Raw genomic sequence first — 23,626 nt, 5'->3', positions numbered from 1 at the left:
ATGTATGTGTAATTACTGAAACATAGTTCAAATGCTCAGAAAACCCACCTTCCATACCAGGCTTTAGCACCTGTGGTATATTGTCCATATTTGTGAAAGACTGTATCACATCTAGACAGATTTCGAGAGGCCAGCAAATAAAACCTATCAAACTCAAATCACACTAAACAAATTCAACTATTACTTTTTCAGAAATTCAAAAGTAGGGTGTTTCACTGACATAAATAAAACCTACAATAAAAGAAAATAAAAATCATCAAAGTATATAACGGATCAAAATATCTGCAAATTAAGGAAATATTAAGAATCTGACTAAGAATTAAAAAAAAAGACTACTATAGCTACTGAGGCAAGCCATGAACTTAGGTTGGCATCTGCAGCCAAGGACAGTTACAAATCAGTTGTATTAAAAAACTAAGAATCAGCACTCGTACACAACTTGTACTACATGACAAACTACTCAAACCCAGTGGATATGGCCAGTATACTAGCAAAAAAACACTATCTAAAGGCCTATGATCCTTGTTTCTATCAAAACCCATGGTCATCACTAAAAAACGTGTGTTGAAAGTGTTATCCATTACTAAGTAATCCTGGTGGACTTCTTTGAGTAGGTCACCAAAGCAATGGATGAGGCCAGAATCATTCACACTGCCTACCTTGACGTGGTCAATGCATTTAACACAATACCCCACTCGTATATTGTTGACAGACTCAAGAGGTTAGGTACAAGCCCATATGTCACCTGGTGGATAGCCAAATGGCTCACAGACAGGACCCAGGATGTTAGAACTGGGGAGTCCACCTCTCCAAAGAGATCAGTCACAAGTGGAGTCCCTCAGGGATAAGTCCTTGGACCGCTCCTTTTTGGCATTGACTTCTCAGAAGTCAAGGCCAATGTCAGTGGTCTCTGGCTGACTAAATTTGCAGATGATTGCAAATTAGGAGCTGTCATTGAATCTCACACTGACACTAATGTTCTCCAGGAGCGGCTGACATAGACAAACAGCTAGTTTCAGTGTCATGGACTACAACTAAATGCCAAGAAATGCATAATAGTATCCTTTGGGAAGTCATCCATCCCTGGTAACTATTATATTGACAACACACCCCTTACAGTTGACCCAGTAGTCAGGAACTTAGGGACACACATAGATAGTAATCTAGCCTTTGATCCTCATGTGTCTACATTGGTGAGGAAATCATTCGGTGTTGCACAACTTATAAACAAAGGTATGGCATCCAAGTCCAAGGAAGTCATTGTTCCACTGTATTCGGCATTCATCAGACCTGTCGTTGAGTACAGTGCCCCCTTTGGTATGTACCTAACCAGGCATATCCAACAACTGGAATGTCCACAGAGGTTCCTCACTAAAATAATACAGGGCATAAGTAAAATGCCTATGCAGACCGCCTCAAGGCCCTATCTCTGCATTCTGTCTCCTACAGGTTCTTGAGGGGAGATTTATGCCTGGCATACAGGGCATTTTAAGTCCCCTCTCTGATGGACCTCCTGCATATCCCTGAAACAAACAGCACCAAAATTACCTGTTCTAAGGACTTGAACCTTGCCTGTGATATAAATAGGACCTGCTGGAGAGAGAGGTGTGTAGCCCAGAGAATGCTCTGTCTATGGAACAGGCTCCCCATCCATGTGAAGTAGAGTTCCTCCCTAATCCATTTCAAATGCAACTTGGACAATTGGATGGGAAACCGGAAGTAAATCCCTGGTTTGGCACCTGTGTGCCTCTAATGGACACAGGTAACCTGTAAATGGCTCATCTCCCAAGCTCATGCTTACACTTATCAAAGGTATCAGAATTTGTCAGAGATTTGGGATACATCGCTAGGCTTAAAAAGGCCCTTGTGGCCATTATCCTAGTAAACAGCTATGAACATATAAGAACACTTCCTCGGTGGCATTGGATTAAATACCAGGGCTGTTTTTTAAATAATACTAAACATGCCCTGGTGGACCCTTCCATAAGCTATTTAACCTAAGGCTGACTACAGCGTTAGTCCCCCAGACGTACCACATACAGCATTGGTGATGTCCCTTCATAAAGGTGGTTCTACTGCTGACCCAGGAATGTATAGGCCCATCAGCCTAAGATGTCTTGTTTGACCATTAAACATATCAAAACAAACCTGATTAACATTAAAAATCTCATCAGGTTAGATCCACAGCAATTTGGCTTTGTAAAAGGTAGAATCTGTGTAATGAACCTGCTTCATTTGAAAAGTTAAAACAAGCTCTCTTAACACAGTAACTATCACATTGACGATACACCCCTAAGAGGTGACCCAGTCATTCTGGATTTGGGAAGTTATATGAACAGTGACCTAACTTTTCACCAACATATGTCCATTGTCATGAAAAAGTCCTTCTATATTGCACAGCTTATAAACAAAAGGATTGTGACCAGATCTACGGATGTCATTGTCCCCCTTTACTGAGGCCTCATTAGGCCAATCACTGAGTATAATGCTCCTTTTGGCATATATCTGCCCACATACATGCAACAACTGGAACACCCTTTCAGATGCCTTACTTAAAAGATACAAGGCTTAAACAATATGTCCTTCATGGACAAACTTAAAGCCCAGTCACTATACTCTGTATCTTACAGACTGCTAATAGGTGACCTGTGTCTGACATACAAGGCATATGAGACAGGGTGCCTAGAGAGAGGAGTTGTGGTATTGTATGAGGAAGTCGGGAGTGGTAGAGAAGTATGTAAGAGTAATACAGGATACATACGAGGGTAGTGTGACAGTGGTGAGGTCTGCAATAGAAGTGACGGATGCGTTTAAGATGGAGGTGCGATTACATTAAAGATCATCTCTGAGCCCTTTCTTATTTGCAGTGGTGATGGACAGGTTAAAAGACAAGATCAGGCAGGAGTCCCTGTGGACTATGATGTTTGTGGATGACATTATGATTTGTAGTGAGTAGGGAACAGGTGGAGGAGACCCTGGAGAGGTGGAGATATGCTCTAGAGAGAAGAGGAATGAAGGTCAGCAGGACTAAGACAGAATATATGTGTGTGAATGAGACGGAGGATAGAGGAATGGTCAGGAAGTAAGGAGTAGAGGTGGTGAAGGTGGATGAGTTTAAATGTTTGGGATCAACAATTCAGAGTAATGGCGACTGTGGAAAAGAGGTGAAGAAGAGAGTGCAGACAAGGTGGAGTGGGTGGAGAAGAGTGTCAGCAGTGATTTGTGACAGACGAGTACCAGTAAGAGTGAAAGGGAAAGTCTACAACATAGTAGAGAGACCAGCTATGTTATATGGGTTGGAGATGGTAGCACTGACAAGAGCAGCCGAAAGAAAAAGAAGAAGCTTGACATACAAGGCATCTTCTGACCCAGTACTGATGGATTTACTGCACATCACCAAGTTAAATGACATCAGAACCTCTTCTGCAACATCAGCAGAACAGTTTGGAGGGATAGGTTTATCTAGCAGAGGATACTGCTGCTCTGGAACAGATTCCCCATCAACATAAAACAAAGCTCATTCCTGTCTATATTCAAACACAACTTGGATTTATAGTTAGGAATAGAAAATGTACCTCAGGCCTACACCTGTAGTATTAGTGGTCTGATGCAATTCCTAAATGTTTTATCCTATGCATGGGTCCCCTCTGATTATCTATAGTATTAGCCCAGTTATTCACACAATGGATAATGTATAATAACTGACCATGGGATGGAGGACAGTCATCACAGCATATAGGATAGGTTAATTTGAGTAAAAAATGGAAATTGGTTAGGCTTAAATGGTCTGCAAGGGCAGCTAGCCTGGAACTCATGTATGCATCTTAGTTGTTGACAACAGTCACACTATACAGTCAGCCTACCTTGATCTGGCAAAAGCATTTGACACCATCCCCTTGCTAGCATAATTTATAAACTAAATGTGTTACTAATAGGCCCCTGTATGTAAGATGGATAGCAAATTGACTAAATGACAACCCACTTGGTGAGGGTGGCAGGCCAGCATCAGATCACTTGAAGGTGACCAGTGGTGTCCCAAAGGGCTCAATGCTGGGACTGTGTTTGTTCAGTCTTTACTTCTGTGACCTGCAAACTAAAAATAAACAAAGACCTATGGCTAACCAAGTTTGCAGATGATTACAAACTGGGAGTCATTGTCATATACTTCTGTGACAAAGAAGCTGTCCTGCAGGAATTTTCACTTATTTATGCTAAAAATGCAATATTTTCACATTTGGGAGACAATTCATCCCCCGGCATGTAATATGGGCGGTACAGCACTTCAAAATTAAAATATAGCGACACAAGTTGTTAATTCCCTCTGTTTTGATCACCGTGTAACAATGGTTGCCAGGAAGTCATTCTGCTTGATAGCAGTTGATATCCAAGAGAACACCATCCAGATTACTGACCCTTTATATTTAGCACTAATCACACCAATTACAGAATGTAATTTCCCCTTTGGGTTGTACCTCACCAGATAATATCAAATGGTTGGAGAGATCCCAGAGGTTCCTAACAAAGATGATTACAGGCGTAAAATGCCTGAGCTACTAGAAAAGACTAGAAGCACCATTCCGAGGAGACCTACACCTTGTCTTCTGAGCAGTGAGGGACCCAGTAGTCCAGAATCTCATCTGTCTCCACAAATCAAACAGTCCCACAAATACCAGAACAGGGGATCTAAACTTGTTTCAGCAAATCAGTAAAATAAGGTGGAGAGACAGAGTCCTTATTCAGCACCTCCCTCACATATGAAATAGTCTCCCCCCTGCAAATAAAGCATTGTGATACACTGTCTTCCATCAAACAGAACTTGGAGAATGTGATGGGTATTCATAAATGTACCCCTGGCAAGACTGGCATAGCTCTCCTCTAAAAAGGTAGTGCAGTCTAGGGTGGGGACTGTCAAGACATAATAATCACCAAACTCCATAGCTGTGAACTTCCCATGATTCTCCTGTAGAGGGCACTGATGCTGGGAAAAAAAAATGAAGAAAAAAAAAAAGACGGGCAGCAGATGGTAAGACGGACAGTCCGAATATCTAAAGCAATGAATTTGAAATTGTAAGAATTTAAAAAAAGCATTTGTTTATAGACATGCCTGGTGTGCTAAAGTCATAGAGGTAAAAAAAAACTCAATATATGCAGCGATTCCACGGATGTTTCAGATGCAGTGGATGTTGGCGGATGTGATCTGCAGTGTAATCAGGAGCCACAGTACGTGCACTGTTCAATATGATCACAGCTCCCATCTCCTTAGGGAAGGTAATACACCTTCCACTCCAAATCTGGGTTGGGGCAGTACGAACCTCTTAGCAGATGGGCACTGCTGCAATGTCCAGAACTTTCTGAATCTGGACCTGTGTTTTCTTAAATATAGTTAATTAGCTGAGAAGCTGCTTTGTAGATATTATTGTAAAACCATAATTTGCTGTATGCCAAATAGAAGCAAGAGAAACAATGGTCCAAAACCGTCAGTTTATTATAAAACAACAAACAAAGCTTTCGAGTTAACAAACTCTTCTTCAGTATAGTGCTAAAACAGACAACCTTGCTAATAAAACAGAGATGGAGGAATATAAATGAATAAATTATTTCTGGGCTGACCATCCACCAGGACTAAATGTCACTAATAGTTTAAAACCGCTATTAAAAGAGAAACACTCGTACGGTATGTGACTTAGCTTCAAATTGATGACTTATTATATGAATTAGCAAAGTTTGATTTTAGGATTGTAGGCTTTTATACCATGTGATGAACTGTGTTGTTTTTATTGGCTGGCATGTTATATAGGTTGAAACATTATAGCTTGTCTGTTGTAACACTATACTGAGGAAGAGTTTATTAACTCAAAAGCTTTGTTTGTTGCTTCATAATAAACGGATTTGGACCATTGTTTCTCTTGCTTCTACGTTTGATTTCTCTGGTTCAGTTTTGGCTGTTTAGGTGAATTTTTACTTCTGTATGCCAAATAGACATAGGATGCCTGGTGAAAGTGCCAGGATCGTAACTCTGATCTTTGTAATACTGACAGCATATCTCTAAGCAGGAGGAATGTATACTAATGCCAAGATTCTGTTTTTTTTATGAGAAAGAGTAGCTGTGTAGTAGTGATTTAATTTGGCATTTTTTTCTGTGTAGGTAGATATTGGATGTGCAGTAGAAACCCTTCAGTTGGTGTATGATTCACAGGTATTATTGAGCATCCGTTTTCAAGGATTGGAAAAATAATAAATCAGACTGCAATTTATTTTCTAGACTGCTTAGGCAATACATTTTTCTGATTATGGACTCAAAAAAACTAAGCACGCCATGGGAAAGAAACAGAATGGCAAAACCAAGACGGTTGAGGATGCAGAGCCGGAAGAGTTTGTTGTGGAGAAAGTCTTGGATAGACGAGTTGTGAACGGAAAAGTTGAATACTACTCAAAGTTGAAAGATTTCACAGATGCAGACAACACACGGGAGCCAGAAGAGAACTTAGACTGTCCAGAGCTGATTGAAGCATTTCTCAACTCTCAGAAAGCTGGCAAGAAAAAAAAAAAAAGAAGAAAAATTAAAAATTCATGCCCACTGAGTGGTGCACAGCTACAGTTGTCCCACTCCACAAGGGGGATCCACCTTGGATCCTAAGAACTACCGCCCCATCAGTCTGACAAGCCTGATCTGCAAGGCCATGGAACGTGTTATCACGGAACTTATAAACAAAGACATTGGCAATGTCAAACACTGGACCCCACCCAGTTTGGGTTCATGAAGGGGCGATTTTGTCTCCTGAACCTGATTGACTTCTTCAAATTAGTCTCCAGAGTTGTGGATGAGGGTACGGCTGTCCACACAGCCTATCTGGACCTCGCCAAGGCCTTCGACACCATCCCCCACTCTGGAATCCTACATAAACTTACTAAGCTGGGCATCAATCCCTACGTCACTCAATGGGTTGCCAACTGGCTTACTGACAGAACCCACACTGTAAAAGTAGCCGACTTCAAATCTAGCTCCAGACAAGTGACAAGTGGAGTACCTCAGTGTTCAGTCCTGGGACCGCTCTTGTTTGGCATCTACTTCTCTGAAGCACAAGCCAACACTAAGGGACTCTGTCTAACAAAGTTCGCAGATGACTGCAAACTGGGAGCCAATATTGAATCCCCAAATGATGCAGATATTCTACAAAAGGGCCTTACAGAAACAGACGCTTGGTGCCAGAGCCATGGGCTGAAGCTCAATGCCAAAAAATGTATAGTTATCCCCTTTGGGAAAAAACATATACCCATGAATTACCACATAGGGGGTAGTACAATAAACACTGAAAGTGTGATAAGAGACTTAGGGACACAGGTGGACAGTGGTCTCACCTTCGATAACCACATCACCACAACAGTCAGGAAATTCTTTTATGTGGCACACCCCATCACAAAGGGCTTTTCATCCATAACAAAGGAGGTCATTGTCCCACTGTACTCATCCCTCATTAGACCCATTACAGAATACAACGCCCTGTTTGGTATGTACCTCTCAAGATATCTGCAACAACTGGAAAGGCCGCAGAAATACCTCACTAAAAGAATCACAGGCCTAAAGCAGATGCCCTGTGCTGACCGTTTAAAAAAACTCCAGCTATACTCTGTCACATATTGTCTACTCAGAGGCGATCTCTGCTTAACATACAAGGCCATGTCAAACCCAGAGCTGTTGGACATGCTACACTTAAAGAAATCCCAATCTCTCAGAGCCACACAATTCAGGGATCTAAACCTTGTCATCACAATGAACAAAACATGCTGGAGGGATAGGTTCCTGACCCAGAGACTCCCCAGACTCTGGACTAGACTGCCCATACATGTCAAGCAGAGCGCCTCTTTGGCCCTCTTCAAAAGGAACCTTGACGATTGGATGGGAGATAGGAAATTCACCCCAGGGATCTAGACAGGGGTCCAGGAAGGTAAATATTGTGGAAAGAAATAGCCAGGGAATTGTTATGGCTAGGCTTGTATAGGCTCTAGGGCCAATAGCTTAGTACCAACCTATAAACCTATAAGATTATGGCATAGGGGAGCATTCCTTCTACAAAATGACATTGAGATATTGAAGTTAGTATATATACATATCAGTGATGTCGTGGGCACAGCCTCCGCATATCAAGAGATGCAGGGAGCTTAGTACTCTAAAAGTGTAACAGCGAGTTTTAGAATTTGCTTTTTAGTGAGAATCACAGTTTAATATCAAAATGTCAGGACTTGCACATATAAGTATATAAGCAAAGAATGTTTTAATTTAGTTCTTAACTGGATGAGGGAACTAGTATTTTTGGTCCTGTTTTTCAGGCACAATGGCATGGGTAAATTAAGCATGTACAGGCAGTTCCAGTTTATCCAGTCACCCTGTATGTTTTTTAAAGGTAGGAGGAAACTGATGTATCCAAGGTTATTCAAGATTGACATAAGGAGGTACTGCAAACTCAGTAAAGACAATGGCAAAGGTCAGGATTTAACCCAGGACTCTGAGGCAGAAACACGAACTGCTCTACCTTCATGTTGCCCAAAGCTGAAAATAAGCAATGCATTCCCTTTAAGCCCTTTCTAGTTGCTCTGAATAGATACTATAGAAAGAAGCAGGGGAATGTAATTCATCACAAGAAAAGCAGTCTTTTTTCCCCCATTTTAGTAATTTTCTCTGATGACATAATGCTTATTACAAGGAATATAGAATGTGTGGAAGAAGCGTTAAAAAGACTTAAATGGGAAAGGAAACATTTATGAGAAAATTACACGTCCTTCCTAATGAATACTTCTAATCTAATCTTTTTTAGGGGGGTGGGGATGTGTATAACAAACATTTTGTATAATTTATGAAAGGTACCTAAAAAGAAATGATGCAGTTGTACTTCAATTGTATTTCCACTCTGTGGGATTCTGGGATAAATCCCTTTTGTGAGTGATTGTAGGGATTTTATATTGGAAGGACTAGAAACCATCAAGCTCATGTTTTAAGTTGTCTTTCTTTCTTTCTTGTTTGCAAGCCATTTTGAAAAATAAGAAGCTAATGATTTAGGACACATTTTGAAAGTTAAGTCTGAAGCATGGTTGGAAAAATGAGAGAAAATAAAGAAGTGGAAATGTGAGTATCTAGAGTGAAGATATGAGACACGAAACAAAATGCAAGACTGCCCAGTAATAGTTTAGGAGAATTGTTGTTGAATATTATGTAGAAGATGAATGGTATAAATTTCAGCCAGGAAAAAGGAAGATGTCGGTTATAAATGGATTAGGAAATACACAATATCAAGGTTAGGAGATTTTGTTTGAGGGGTAACATACATATCTCACAGCCACTTAGTGCAAGAAATCTGGACAAAGCCTAAAATAATGGGGGGAGAAAGGACTAAAAATAGGGACAGATTTTAAATATTGCTGTTATAAACTTAGAAAGTTGCTAGATTAACAGGATTTGTGTTATGCATTTCCTGAAGGATATTAAGTCTGAAACTCAAATGTATCATTATTTGGTGACTTCAATCCATAGTGATTTGCCAGCAAACCATAAATTTTATGAGGAACATACCAAAAATACTAAGCAGAAATCTGGACATTCTGCAAAAATGTGTACATTTAATAGTTACGATAACACATAAACAGACGTCATTAAGAATACAAATGAAGTACAGATTCTTAACAGAAAATATTTTTTGTAGTAAAAGACCACGAAGGGCAAGACGAAACACGGGAGTGTTTTTTATCTTGTAGAAGAACTGTATATTTTCGGAAGATGGCAAAGATTTAATTTAAATTCCTTATTTTAGTACTGTAACATTTGAAAATCTTTTGTATGGAAAGTCTAAGAAAATAGCATAAAGAATTAGATAAAATGTGCGCAGGAAAGATTTACTAGGACTGTACAGGGTGATATTGGCAAATAAAGTTTGGAATAATTTACGGGTAATGTAAAGAAATGTAAGAAAGAAAATGTGTGGATGTAGAAAGTGAAAAGTTACTGGAAGAAAGGAACTTCATAGATATACATTAGTTATTTGTTTGTAGGCTTAAATTTACATGCAGTTTTTTCTAGTTAAAATATTAAGTTGTTCTGTACAAAAGATGGTTATTTATAAGCATCAATGCATACATTTCTCTGCGTTTATTTATTTATTTTTTTTACAGTTTTTGAGTTTTTTTCCTATCCTAGTGGTATATTTACTTTATTAAAGTAATCCAAAGAAGTTCACTTTCTTCTTTTGATAAGAACCACGGCATTGTTATCATCCAGCTAAGCTACCATCAGCACAAGGGGATACATAAGTGCTATAATTTGTCATCCAAGGGACAGTTTTTCTGCAGTGATCTTTTGATCATTCGCTGCTATAATATAGACCCTAAACCCATAATTTATGACTCCTCACATCTATAAGATGGACGGCAGGCTCATGTGACACTCCAAGAATGCGGGATGACCAGTTTCATTCTCTAAGTCTGGACAACTTCAATGAAATAAGCATCAGAAGGAAAGGAACATTATGGATGCATAGACCACTCTGCTGATAGTAGGCACAGCTCTAAGCCATATGAATTAAATATGGTACTGCCAGGTGTGCCTGAGAATGTTTCTGTAGACTGAGCTTCTGGGTGGGAATTAGTATTGTGAACCAAAAAGAGTCATCATGACAGTAATAAATTTAGATAAGATGAATGCCATGCCTTTTGTGTAGTGGGATGCTTACCTTGCCAAGAGAGGGGGCAATTGTTTTATTAGATTATGGATGACATTGACAGTGATGCCATTACTGAACAGTGATCCTAAGTTAAGTGTGTTATCGAACTGCTGAATGTTGATATTACAACCGTAGTAAATTGCATTTGGCTTGTATTGCAGCTTCCTTACTACTAGCACAATACTTTTGCTTGTTTGTTATTTGTTCTTTGTTCTGTATGTATGTCAGAAGAAAAAATTCAAATGAGTCACATCTGCCTCAGGTGATGAATTTTCCTTTATAAGCAGCTAACCAGATTACACAGCATGTTGGCCAAGATGTCCGGTCTGGACTTATCTGATCTCCTCTGACCTGATCTCCTCTGACCTGATTAACTTGTTTACTGACATCAACTTTTATACTGCAAGCAGAACAACTTTTTGTTACATTTCTGACCGTTGACAGTTGGCTATGAAAAACATATAGGAAAAACATGTTTATCACAAATTACTTCATACCCACAGTTAGTACAGAATGTTCAAGAAGTACAGAATGTTCAATTCAACAACGGTAGCTCAAATTTTCCAGGACACACAGCCTGCCTCAGTAAATTAACTCTTACTCGGCCGTGCATCCTTATCCCAGGCTTCACTGAGCTATAACCAAATATCTTTATTCTGAAATGCAGAAAACAGATATCATTCAGGTTCATAAGCAATGCTGCATTTTGTTCACAGATGAGGCCCATCTTTGATAGGCATATCCCAACAAATAACATGTTCACTTTGCAAGAACAGGAAAAGGACAAATAACAGTATGTTTTTAAACTTTTTCTCTTAACATTTCCCCCCTGAAAACACTTTTATTTGTCTTTTATTTCAGCAATATATGGTAAAAACTAAGTTTTTTCTTTGCATACATTACTTCATTGGCAAGACAAATTTTTAAACTTCAAAAACACTTGCAAAGAGTCACATTTCAATGTATTCACTTTCACCAGCCTGTTGCAATTGCTGGTACATCGTCTTCGTAATAGCAGTATCAACCAGTCTTTGTGGAAGACCTCTGATACAGGGTATACAACAACAACCACGTACCACCACGATAGCCACAGCGACTCCAACGGACACCAGGAAACTGCTGATGAGATGACTCTATTTTCCAAACCACGCTTGTAGAAAATCTGTAAAGGGATTATTTACCCCAGAGTTCTCTGCCAATTCTTCGGATAACATCTCCAATCCTTTCAAAGCTCGAGTGATACTTCCATCAGGCGCAGTGTTGTTTGGAATATATGTACAACAGAAAGTCCCAAACATCTTGCAAACTCCTCCTTCTTTGGCCAGGAGCATATCTAATGCAATTCGATTCTGCCATGCCACCTGCGAAGTGGCCTCCAGTTGTTCAGCAATTCCTTTCAATGCATCTTTGGTATAGTTCACAAAACGCTGCTGGTTATAGTAAATGTAGTTGATCCAGTCCACATTCTTATTAGGTTGAATCCAGACAAAGATGGATGTAAAACCAGCTGCTATTTGGTTTATTGCTTTGTATTCATCAGGTACGCCTCTTGGTACGCCAATGCTATCGATGTAGACACCGTTATCGAAAGATTGCTTTGGTGCCTCTCTTTTTCTCCTACTCAACCACTTCGGCTTTATTTCAAGTTCTCTTACGCAATTGCTTGCTGGAACTGGGAAAATGTAGAATGGCAGAATTAACTTTACAAGTGCACAAGTTCCCTTCCAGGGAGTCATAAGCCTTAATCTGAGTTTGTTGTCTCCACATAACCACCATACGTCTGCTAAACTATGAGTTTGGTTCTCCAGAAATGGATTCCCATTGCCATTCACAGTAACATTGCAATAGTTCTGTCCCATATTGCCATAATTTTTCCCTGTGCCATCTCTGGAAATGTACATATACGAACCTGGATAGGAAATCGCTGCAGGCGGTTTCTCAACTTTGCTTATGACCGGAAAACACTGAGTTTCATCTTTGCATTTATCTTCAGTTTTGTTGAAGAATAATTTCAACAGACACATTAGGTTACCTTCATCTTGCATCAATGGGACTGTTGCTAATTGCTGTTTACCTTCAGCACAAGAAATATAGTTCTCACGATGTGCTTCTCGGGTACTATATCTAACCCAAGATAACCATTCATTATGGTGTACGAATCCCGTCTCGAGTAACAATTGTTTTTCTTTTGTGAAGGCAAAATCTGCTTTATTTGTAGCATTCTTAAGGCTTTGTACTTTAAGTTGGAGGGTCTCCAAAGGATCAGTTCTAGTTGGAAGAGACACTCCGATTCCATAAACTCCTGAATCACTTTCTTGTGGTGACACAATGGTTATAGTAACTACTCCGGTACCTTGGAAATGCGCAATTTTTATTCTTTGTTGCCTGCTTTTATCTTTCTCTGGTATCACTGCACCACTTGTTTTCCATCCATTCACATCTGTTGACCACCAAACACTTGACCAGGATGTACAGTCCCTATTGCACAAGTATTTTGCACGAGTCAAGAAATTATTATTGTTCCATTTAGAACAGTCCAAAATTCCTTCACAAAGTTTCACCTTAAAAACACAGTAGTAACACCTGTTTGCGCTTGCAGCACCACCTTTCCTTTTTCTCTTGCAACTGTTCCTTCTCGTATGGACATATTTACTTTTGCCACCAAAATCATCATCATGTGACAGTTCAAGTACCAGTTGAACATAGCCATCCTCCCTAAGGACTACCTCGCTCCGTTGGTTTCTTCACTGGGTTTGAGACGAACTAACCCCTATTGGGATAATCCCCCTTTGTAGCCAGACTTTGTGCTCAGAGGTCTGAAGTTTGACCAATATCAATGGCAGAAGGAAGAGCCTTGAGTTTTTTACAGTGGGTAATATGAATCCACGAAGTCCTCTCAGCGATCTTTACAGCTGTAAGTGTCGAGATAAGTACTTGGTATGGGCCTTCCCACCTGGGGGATGACCAATTCTTTCTCTTCACAATTTGGATCCACACCCAGTCCCCGGGTGCCACGCTTAACAAGGTTTCATTTCTGGAATCTGCAAAGGAGTCATTGGTTACAAGAGATTTGACATTTAGCAGCTTCTTCATATAATCCGCTAGATCCTCACCCCCCCTCATGTTCCGCTGGCAACAATCCTTGCCACTGCGGGATGTAATATGGTCTCCCAAACAAAAGTTCAAATGGTGTAAGTCCTTTGTAGGAAGGTGAGATTCGCATGTGCAGGAGTGCCAACGGAAAGGCACGCAGTCCATGACCTATGTGTTTCTGCCAATAGTTTGCGGAGCTTACTCTTCAAGACACCATTGTGTCTTTCCACCAGTCCAGCTGATTGGGGATGGTAAGCACAATGATTTTTGAGATCAATTTGAAACACTTGACCCAATTTCTGAACAATCTGGTTAACAAAATGAGACCCATTATCACTGTAAATGCGTCTTGGTAGGCCAAATCGGGGAATTATTTCTGTAGTCAAAAGCTTTCCTACTGTTTGTGCATTCGGATGCTGCACTGGAAAAGCTTCTACCCATTTAGAAAAAGCATCAATAATGACCAAACAGAACCTTTTTCCCTCTGAGGGTGTCAATTCAATAAAGTCCATACAGAGTGTGTGGAATGGATACGGAGGGGTAGGGAATGCCTGCTGAGACTTTTTAACTCCCCCTGAGCATGATACTTTGCACATAATAAACAAGATAAACAGAATTGCTTTGCATAAGTTGAAAACCCTTTACACTAAAACACCTTAGACACTATTTGAATCATCGTCTGTACTCCTACATGGGCAGGTCCATGGCTAACCAATGCCGCATACCTAAAAAGGTTTGAGGGTAATACCATTTTTCCATCTGATGCCCTATACAACCCACTCTGTTGAGTGATACCATATTTCACCCAACGACATTTTTCTTTGTGTTGTCAGTGTTTGCATTACTTTTAGTGTCTCTAAGTCTAAGAGGTGTCCGGGCTCTAAATCATTATCAAGTAAAAGCAAATCATTTTCTTGAGCTGCCTTTTTTGCAGCCATATCAGCAAGGGCATTTCCCCTGGAGACAGGATCTTTTCTTTTGGTATGTGCGGAACATTTACATATCGCCATCTGAAGTGGTAGTTGCACTGCATCTAACAACTGTAAAATTAAATATCTGTGATTTATTGGTTTGCCTGTCATAGTAACCATTCCCCTATTCTTCCATAGTTGAGCGAAAACATGTACAGTGGAGAAAGCATATTGACTGTCTGTATAAATTGTCACTTTTTTTACCCACCCCTAAGGTACAAGCTCGAGTCAAAGCCACTAACTCAGCTGCCTGTGCAGAATAAATGTTTGACAATCCTTTTGCCTCCAAAACTTCAGTTTCTGTGGTGACAGCATACCCTACTAGTGTTTTTCCTGCAGTGTCTTTCTTTGCTGATCCGTCTACAAACAAAACGAGATCAGAATCTATCAACGGAATATCCGTTAAATCTGGTTGGGGAAGTACTTTGTCATGAATGCTCTCTAAACAAACGTGTGGAGTACCTTCTTCTGGAGTCGGCAACAGTGTTGCCGGATTAAGAGTAGTACATCTTTCTATGGTCATATGAGGCTGTGTCAGCAGCACTGTCATACACGACAAATGTCGACTAGGAGATAAAAAGGTTATCTTATCTTGCAAAAGTGTAGTAGCTACTGAATGTGGAACCCACAATTGTAATGGGTGAAACAAAACTAATGATGCTGAGGCTTGTACTGCCATGGCGGCCGCCATCACAGCTTGAACACAGTGCAGCAATGCCCTTGCAACAGGATTAAATCTGGAGGAGTAGAAAGCTATCGGCCTCTGTTTATCCCCATGTACTTGTACCAGAACCAAAGTCATATATCCTCCCTTACAATCAACCATTTGTACAAACGGCTTAGAATAGTTCGGAAAACCCAAAACAGAGGATCCTGCTATCAATTGCTTAATTCTAATAAATGCCTGTATTGCCTTATTTGTCCACTGTATATTATTCTTAGCCGCCATGGGAGTATCATAGATCAGTGCGGTCAATGGCCCTACTTCCTCAGCATAGTTAGGGATCCAACTTCTACAAAAATTAGTCACACCTAAAAAGGACATCATCTCCTGCTTAGTTGTAGGCATAGGTGCCTCAAGAATTGCTTGTTTTCTTTTGTTCTCCAATTGTCTACCTGCCTGCGAAATTAAATAACCAAGTACTTTACTTGTGCTTTCCACAATTGTAACTTTTCTTTATTTACCTTATGTCCTTGCTCAGCTAAAAAACTAAGAAGGGCAAGGGTATCCTTTGTACAACTTTCCTGCGTGGGTGAGGCCATCAAACTATCATCTACATATAACAGAACCTGGCTTCCCTTTGGGGGAACAAACTGAGCTAAATTCACAGCCATTTCTTGTGCGAATATCGTCAGACTCTCACAATAGCCCTGTGGCAATCCGGTGTAGGTGTATCTTTTACTTTGATAAGTGAATGCAAACCAAAATCTACTCTCCTTATGTAGTCAAATGGAGAAAAAAGCATTGCTTATATCTATGACAGAAAAATATCTGTGCTGAGGTAATAAATCATTAAGCAATGTATAGGGGTCAGGGACCACCTGTGCTCTTGGGATCACAGCCGAATTAACTGCTTGTAAATCCTGAACCAACCTCCATGACCCATCCGGTTTCTTTACAGGAAACAACGGAGTATTGCAGGGCGAATCTGGGCATTCAACAAGAATTTCTACCTGTTTTAGCTGCTCAATGACTGGCTTAATTCCTTCCTCTGCTTGTTTACTTAGCGGGTATTGGTGCTTACGAGGTCTAAAACCTAACTTTGGAGTTATACAAACTTCACCTGCTGTTTTCATCAGTCCTACATCCCCTTTACCTTTTGACCATAAATCTACAGATAAGGCACTTAACGCACTATCTTCCTCTTGAGTTAGGAGGATTTGTCATGCCATTTCTGTTTTGTCATCCCTGAGGTGCACACTTGGTTCTGCCCAAGTCACCCAATTTAATCTTTGTACCTGGATCTGTTGATCCTTCAACTGACTTTCGGACATTGTGTCACAATTTGTTACCTGTTTCGCCAAATCTACCCAATGTGTCCCCACCGCTTTAGTAATTGAAATATGTGGGCTATAACCGGAGCGATATAAAGAATTCATTTCCTTGGCCAAAGTACAGGTCACTACTGTATTACCTTGCTTATCCCAAAACATATCATTCAAAATTATCCTTGCACATTTGTGCCTAAAGAATTCTTTTTCAAATTCTTTATCCGGACCAGGGACCTGTCTGTAGTACATAGTACAATGTAAGTGCGCCGCAACCTGCGGTGACCCGCTCCTAGATTTACTTAAAGCTAGGTTGATCAAATCTGTATCAACCCTCCCCAGCCCGTTTGAAATCAAGTCCTGGCTATACCAGTAAAACAAGTCTTGTACTCCTTGTACCACCAAGCCATCCACTAACCTTTTCGCCTCAATGCCTTTAGGTGTGGGAATTGCCGCTGTTCCAAACAAATGCATCAAATCTCTTCCCAGCAAATTAACTGGACAAACTTTTGAAATAATTACCCTACACCTAACAGTTTGGTTTGTTTGCGGATCTGTGAACAATAGAGGATGAGACAGTGGTTCCTTATAGATTTTCCCGTTTGCCGCTTTCACAAGGACCAACTCATCTGTTTCGCAGTTCAGGGGTAGAACTGCTGGACCCAAAAGTGTACGCGATGCACCTGAATCACATAAAAACTCCACTTTCTGTCCCTCAACCAAAAACTCTATCATGGGTTTTTGATCCAGATGCATAGCAATACCCATATGTGCCAGGTTTATGACTTCACAGTCACAATCCCGCCCTTCCTTAATTTCCTGGGTGTCCTGACATTCATCGCAGAGAGTGTCTGCCTCATCAACATCACAATCATTCTCGCTTTCTTCTTCTCTACATTAATCACAATAATGAATTTGGCACCTTCCTTTACTATCATATAGTCATGCGGAGCCCTTGTTTGTAAGCTGTGGGGGATGTTGCCACTCTTCGCAGTCGGCAGCAAAGTGCCCACGTCTACCGCATTTAAAACATTCTCCACGTTTTAACCTCCCCTCATATTCCTCTGAATGTCCACCCTGTTTATACGACGTGTCCCATTTCGGGCCCCCACGTCTTTGTACGCCACCACGGTGCCCTTGCCCCCTTTGGTCCTGTACCAAAAATATACCACCATCATCCCCTACTGCTAACACTTGTACTTTCTTTTTCTTTTTTAAATTAAAATGTCGCTCAGCATGCCGTGCATATACAAACAAAGGTTGCAGTCTACATGTTCTGTGATCAACCATATGCTTGGTTATAAAACTATTTATCGGTGCTTTACAACCTTTAAGAAAAGTCCGTACGGACTATCAGTTATCTGATCCTGCGGAATCATCATTCCATAATGGTTATTGAACACTTCTGTCAATCTTACAATATAGTGATCTACAGATTCATCATCATTTTGGATGCACTGATTTATTACTGTCCAATCTGCTCTTGGACGCCACTTATCAGAAATTCTCTTCAACAGATCAGTGACTCGCGTGTCTAGCACCCCAGAATTATGCTTTAATGTAGTGCCGTCTTCTGCCTTACATGTCCAAGTACCACAAACTAAGTGCCAATCTGGACCCAGGATTTGTCGCACTACTTGTTCTACTTCTAAACCATTTAGATGATAACTTAAACGCATACCAACTATGTCCTCAGAAAACTTTTGAAAATTAACCTTGGGATGAGGAATACCATCTGTAGCTCGTTTTATATCCTCTCTAGCCCAGGGACGATAAACTAAAATAGTTGGCTCTTGTCCAACATCCCCTGCTTGTGGGTTTGCAACTTGTATTAAGGGAAGGGCTTCTGAGTGGTCAGAAAGTTTAATGGCCCAACGTCCTTGCCCTGTTGGTCCCGACCTTAACTGCATAGGTTGGTCTACCTGTGCAAAGCAACCTTGGGTACTACGGAAATTTGCGGGTAAATTGGAGGGGTCACAACGTTTCCTTGAGCAGCCAATAACCCACCCTGCTGTACAGATCCCACATCTTCAGACTGATATTGAGGAGGTTCCGCCGGTACAGCAGCAGCAATTTCCCCATACGGTGGGGCAGTTGCCTGCCTTTGTACCGCACAAACCGTATGCTCATCCTCCTTATCTAAAAATAAAGCTACTTTTCCACTTGGCACCAGTGATCCCTTTTGATTTATTTTTTCTTTTTCCTGACACTGTTTTTCTTTTATAGCTCATTTATTTGCCTCTTCTAACCATTTTTGTGCTTGGGGAAATCCCAGTTGTCTTTGTTTTTTAGTTCTACCTCCCGCATCTCTTTTCAAATCTCTAACCAATTTTGCACAGGCATTCTTATTCAGTGTACCATCAAAATCATATCTCAACTTCCACTTTTTCAAAAATTTAACATTATTTTTGTTTAAACCTTTCATATACTTAGCATCAACATTTAAACAGGCATCACTCTCACACCTGCAGCAACTCGAACCCATGTTTCCCCTAGATTTCTTATTTTACCTTCCCTTTTTTTTTTTTTCCTCTGGTATTTAGGATTGTATCAAAATTATTTTACAGGGCTCATTATAAAATGGGACTATCTTAACGGGTGACCCTAACAAAATAATCTTAACAAGTAACCCTACCCATCCTTAACTAAAAATAAAACCTTGTTGACAAGATTAAATTAAATTAAAAGAAATTTATTTTTCATCCTACCTGAACCAGATGAGACTCCGTTTCCCCTTTTTGTTCAGAAACCGTCCCTCAGATAGGGATCAGAGAGTGGCCAGCCTCATTTCAACAACAAATCAGTCGGAGGGCTTTCAGTCGAGGGAATCTTAAGATGAGAAACCCTCACCTGCCAGGTTTTTCGGTCTCTCTGTCAGTCTGATCCGTATCTTCGTAGAGGTTTCCGGCTCGAAGGACCAAAATGTCAGAAGAAAAAATTCAAACGAGTCGCATCTGCCTCAGGTGATTTTCCTTTATTAGCAGCTAACCAGATTACACAGCATGTTGGCCAAGATGTCTGGTCTGGACTGATCTGACTGATCTGATCAACTTGTTTACTGACATCAACTTTTGTACTGCAAGCAAAACAACTTTCTGTTACATTTCTGACCGTTGACAGTTGGCTATGAAAAGTATATAGGAAAAACATGTTTATTACAAATTACCTCAAACCCACAGTTAGTACAGAATGTTCAAGAAGTACAAAATGTTCATTTCAACAACGGTAGCTGAAATTTTCCAGGACACACAGCCTGCCTCAGTAAATTAACTCTTACTCGGCCGTGCGTCCTTATCCCAGGCTTCACTGAGCTATAACCAAATCTCTTTATTCTGAAATGCAGAAAACAGGTATCATTCAGGTTCATAAGCAATGCTGCATTTTGTTCACAGATGAGGCCCATCTTTGATAGGCATATCCCAACAAATAACATGTTCACTTTGCAAGAACAGGAAAAAGACAAATAACAGTATGTTTTAAAACTTTTTCTCTTAACAATGTAAAAAACTGTTTCCAGTTATTGCAACTGGGTTACAGATGGAAAAGACCCAGTGTACTCTGCTCCATCCACATGACTAAAATGTAAAAATAAATATTACCATATTATTGCGTTAGTGCAATTAATAACATACAAGTTCTATTACTTTCTGATTTCCATATGTATGTAAAAGTATACTGTTGTAGTAACAATGATAATACTTTATTATGTAATTTGCCTCTCAATCTATATGAATAAAACAGAGGGAGACTCAGCAGATCTGATACAACTCCAGTGGTTCTAATTTGTGTGATCATATCCATCTGTGCTAAATTGCAGCAGTACCTTCTCTTTCTGTACTTCTGCACATTTCTCCATTTATTCTGTACACAACAGGAAGTGCAGGAAAACATCTCCAAGTATCAGAAATGAACAGTAGCCTGTAAAGCATATCTGTTCTGATAACTGAACACTTACAGTAGTGAATGCAAAGAATCTTAAAGTGTGTGTGTGTGTATGTATCTGTAATGTATGCATATGTCATATGGGTTGCCCAGCAAAGATCAATGTTTACTTAAAGCAACCACTGTATTGTCGATGCACTTTGGTCAACAACATAAATGGTTGACAGATGTCTGAGATGAACAGCCCCCGGGTAGGGGTGTATACCATTTTCCCAGAGATTGTCTGGTTTTGTAGTTAGTATATTTGATTAGTAAGAGGTGTGGGGGTGCAGGGGGGCCACTCTATGCATATTCCAAGGGTTAGCCTTGGTGCTTGTGCAGTACTCCTGTGATATGTCTGTGTCAACATTAAGCATGTCGACATTTATGTGAAATGACTAGTAACAACTGATCCATGTACACACACAAAGACACGCGTGCACACATACACACACACTCTCTGTCTGTATATAAAATGCATAAAACATACACACAGTGGGGGGGTGTATATGTATGTATATATATATATATATATATGTAAATATATATATATATATATATATATATACACACACACACACACACACACACACACACACACACACACACACACACACACACACACACACACACACACACACACACACACACACACACACACATATGTATGGATCTACATCTACCAAAATCGCACTTAACTGGATCACCGTAATTTAACTTCGGGAAACTAGCCACTTGGCCACCAACACTTAACAGAAGCAGATCAAACCACCTAACTACAAACTTCAGAAGTGCACTGTGGGATACATCTCAAAAGAACCAGGCATAGCTGTGCATAACTGAATGTATAACAGAACACACGAGTACTACTCGTTAAGTGCTTTTGTCCTTCTTACAAATACACAAGGACTTCTTCAGGACTAAGAAAAGGAGTTCACAGTGTAAACTTAGTTAAGTTTCTTGTGTACATGTCTTATCAATTGTTAAAGAAACAAATACTAACCACCATAGTGAACTCGTATTACAAACATAAGAAAACTTCATAGACAACAATATAATGTATCAAATATATCAATGTAAATTATCATTGCATACAATCATCTAAAAAAAATGAATAGTAAAAGAAAAAAATCTGTGTGAACCTGTGAAGAATGTTAACTATTCACACACACACACACACACACACACACACACACACACACACACACACATCTATAGCTATATATGTATGTGTGTGTGTATAAAGTGGTATCAAAAATGTGAATGTGCAACATTTTGCATACATGTGAATATAAATAGTGATGCAGAGAAGAAAGAATGTATAGGTGCATGTATAAAAATAAGTTTTTAACATATGAATTAAAAAAAAATCAAGAATTCTACACTGTGCACAATATAATTGATAAATAAACAATAAAAAATGTATGGAAATATGATGTGGGTGGTGGCTTAAAGTTAGGTATATGTGTAATTAGATATATAAATATGTACGTTTAAAAAAATGTATATTTGTTAAAAACACATAGGTGAAACTGGTATTTAAATGTATAATACTGATTTGATAAATAATGGGCCGGATTCACGAAGGCTTACACGGAGTCTAAGAGTAGTGTAAGACTCCATGTAGCCTTCGCGATCCAGGAACAGCCCAAAGTCCGTGTAAGAGTCAGTCTAAAACGGCTCTTACACGGAGTGGGCGTGGCTAAGCTAATCAGCCCACTTGCAGCCAAATAGCATGCAAATGAGGCTGATTAGCGATCCAGGAAGCCAAGAACAGCCCGTGTAAGAGCCGTGTTAGCTGCAGAAATGTACTCAGTTGACAACTGAGTACGTTTCTGCAAACACGGCAATGGAGCCATGTCAGCTCCAAATAAAGGGTGCATATATAGGCAGCATGCCAATGGCCAAATATGTGGCCATTGGCAATGCAACCCCATGCAAAAATATTAAAATTATAATTTTTTTTTTCGGCAATTGCCGATGTGTAAACCCAACGCAGCCCCACGCAAACGGGCTGCGCTGCATAAAACATGAAAACGAAGGTTTTAAACCTACAAATGTAGGTTTTATGCAATACATGGAATGTCAATGGAGGGACCAGCATAGGAAAACCAACATGGCCACCGTGTAGTGGTTGCTAAGGGGGGAAGCCAAGTCTAAGAGATGTAACTAAGCATTAGTAGGCAGTCTGATGCAAATGAGGGTAAGGATACTGAATTCCACTGTCACATAGCAAATGAGCACATTCTGAGTAGTGTAAGAGTTACAGAAGGGGGAGGAACAGAGTAGGAGATAGGTGACATCACAGGGGAATGGTAGAAAGGGATGGAATTCATTTATAGATTACAATTTAAATTCAAATTCATAAAAGGGGTGTAAAATGAAATCAAAAAGGAATGTAACTTGCAACAAAGTTTCTTTTGATATAAAGGAAAAAATGCCCATGGCATTCGCTTAAGGAACTAAACATGTGGGAGTTTTTTGGGGGGGGTTTAACCACTTTCATAAAAAATAAATTTAACTTAGTGTTAAACTGTGGTATTGCTGGTTGAGGTCCATAAACAAAGAGACAACTAGAGTTACAGGATATGTGGATGGTAAAACAATTAGATGAGGCAAATTACCAAAGGAAATATGGCCAGATTCTCTGCAACACATCAATGTTCTCTCAAAAATGCCCAAACGGATTATTTCAGAATAAATGAAAAGCTGAATTAAAAAATGTTAGGGGCTTTTTCCATACTGCATAATAGACATACAATTGTATGGGGCAAACTGGTCAGAAACCGCATTTAGGGGAAAGTTCACCCCGGTCATACCAGGGTTAATTACTATAGTAAGCGCTATAATAAAGACCTCCTCAGAATAGTGGGGCTGTCAGGCCACGCTAAAAACCAGCAGGAAACCCCCCCATGAAACCATATTGTGGCCTAAATACTGCCA

The 23,626-nt window shown here is 40.0% G+C and overlaps 1 protein-coding gene across 1 annotated transcript in view; it reads left to right on the top strand.

Annotated features, from left to right (window-relative positions):
* Positions 1 to 6,316: 6,316 nt before the first annotated feature.
* Positions 6,317 to 23,626, top strand: part of LOC122797900 (zinc finger protein 26-like) — a 122,024-nt gene continuing 104,714 nt past the window's right edge. The window contains exon 1 of the mRNA XM_044066418.1: positions 6,317 to 6,533. Coding sequence (XP_043922353.1) covers positions 6,317 to 6,533 — 217 coding nt within the window. The remainder of the gene's footprint in view (positions 6,534 to 23,626) is intronic.

This window comes from Protopterus annectens, chromosome 3.part1 (genome assembly GCF_019279795.1).
Source record: "Protopterus annectens isolate FY-2018-M chromosome 3.part1, PAN1.0, whole genome shotgun sequence".
Taxonomy (NCBI): Eukaryota; Metazoa; Chordata; order Ceratodontiformes; family Protopteridae; genus Protopterus; species Protopterus annectens.
The sequence above is the reverse complement of the archived record's forward strand: the minus strand, read 5'-3'. Positions and strand labels throughout refer to the sequence as shown.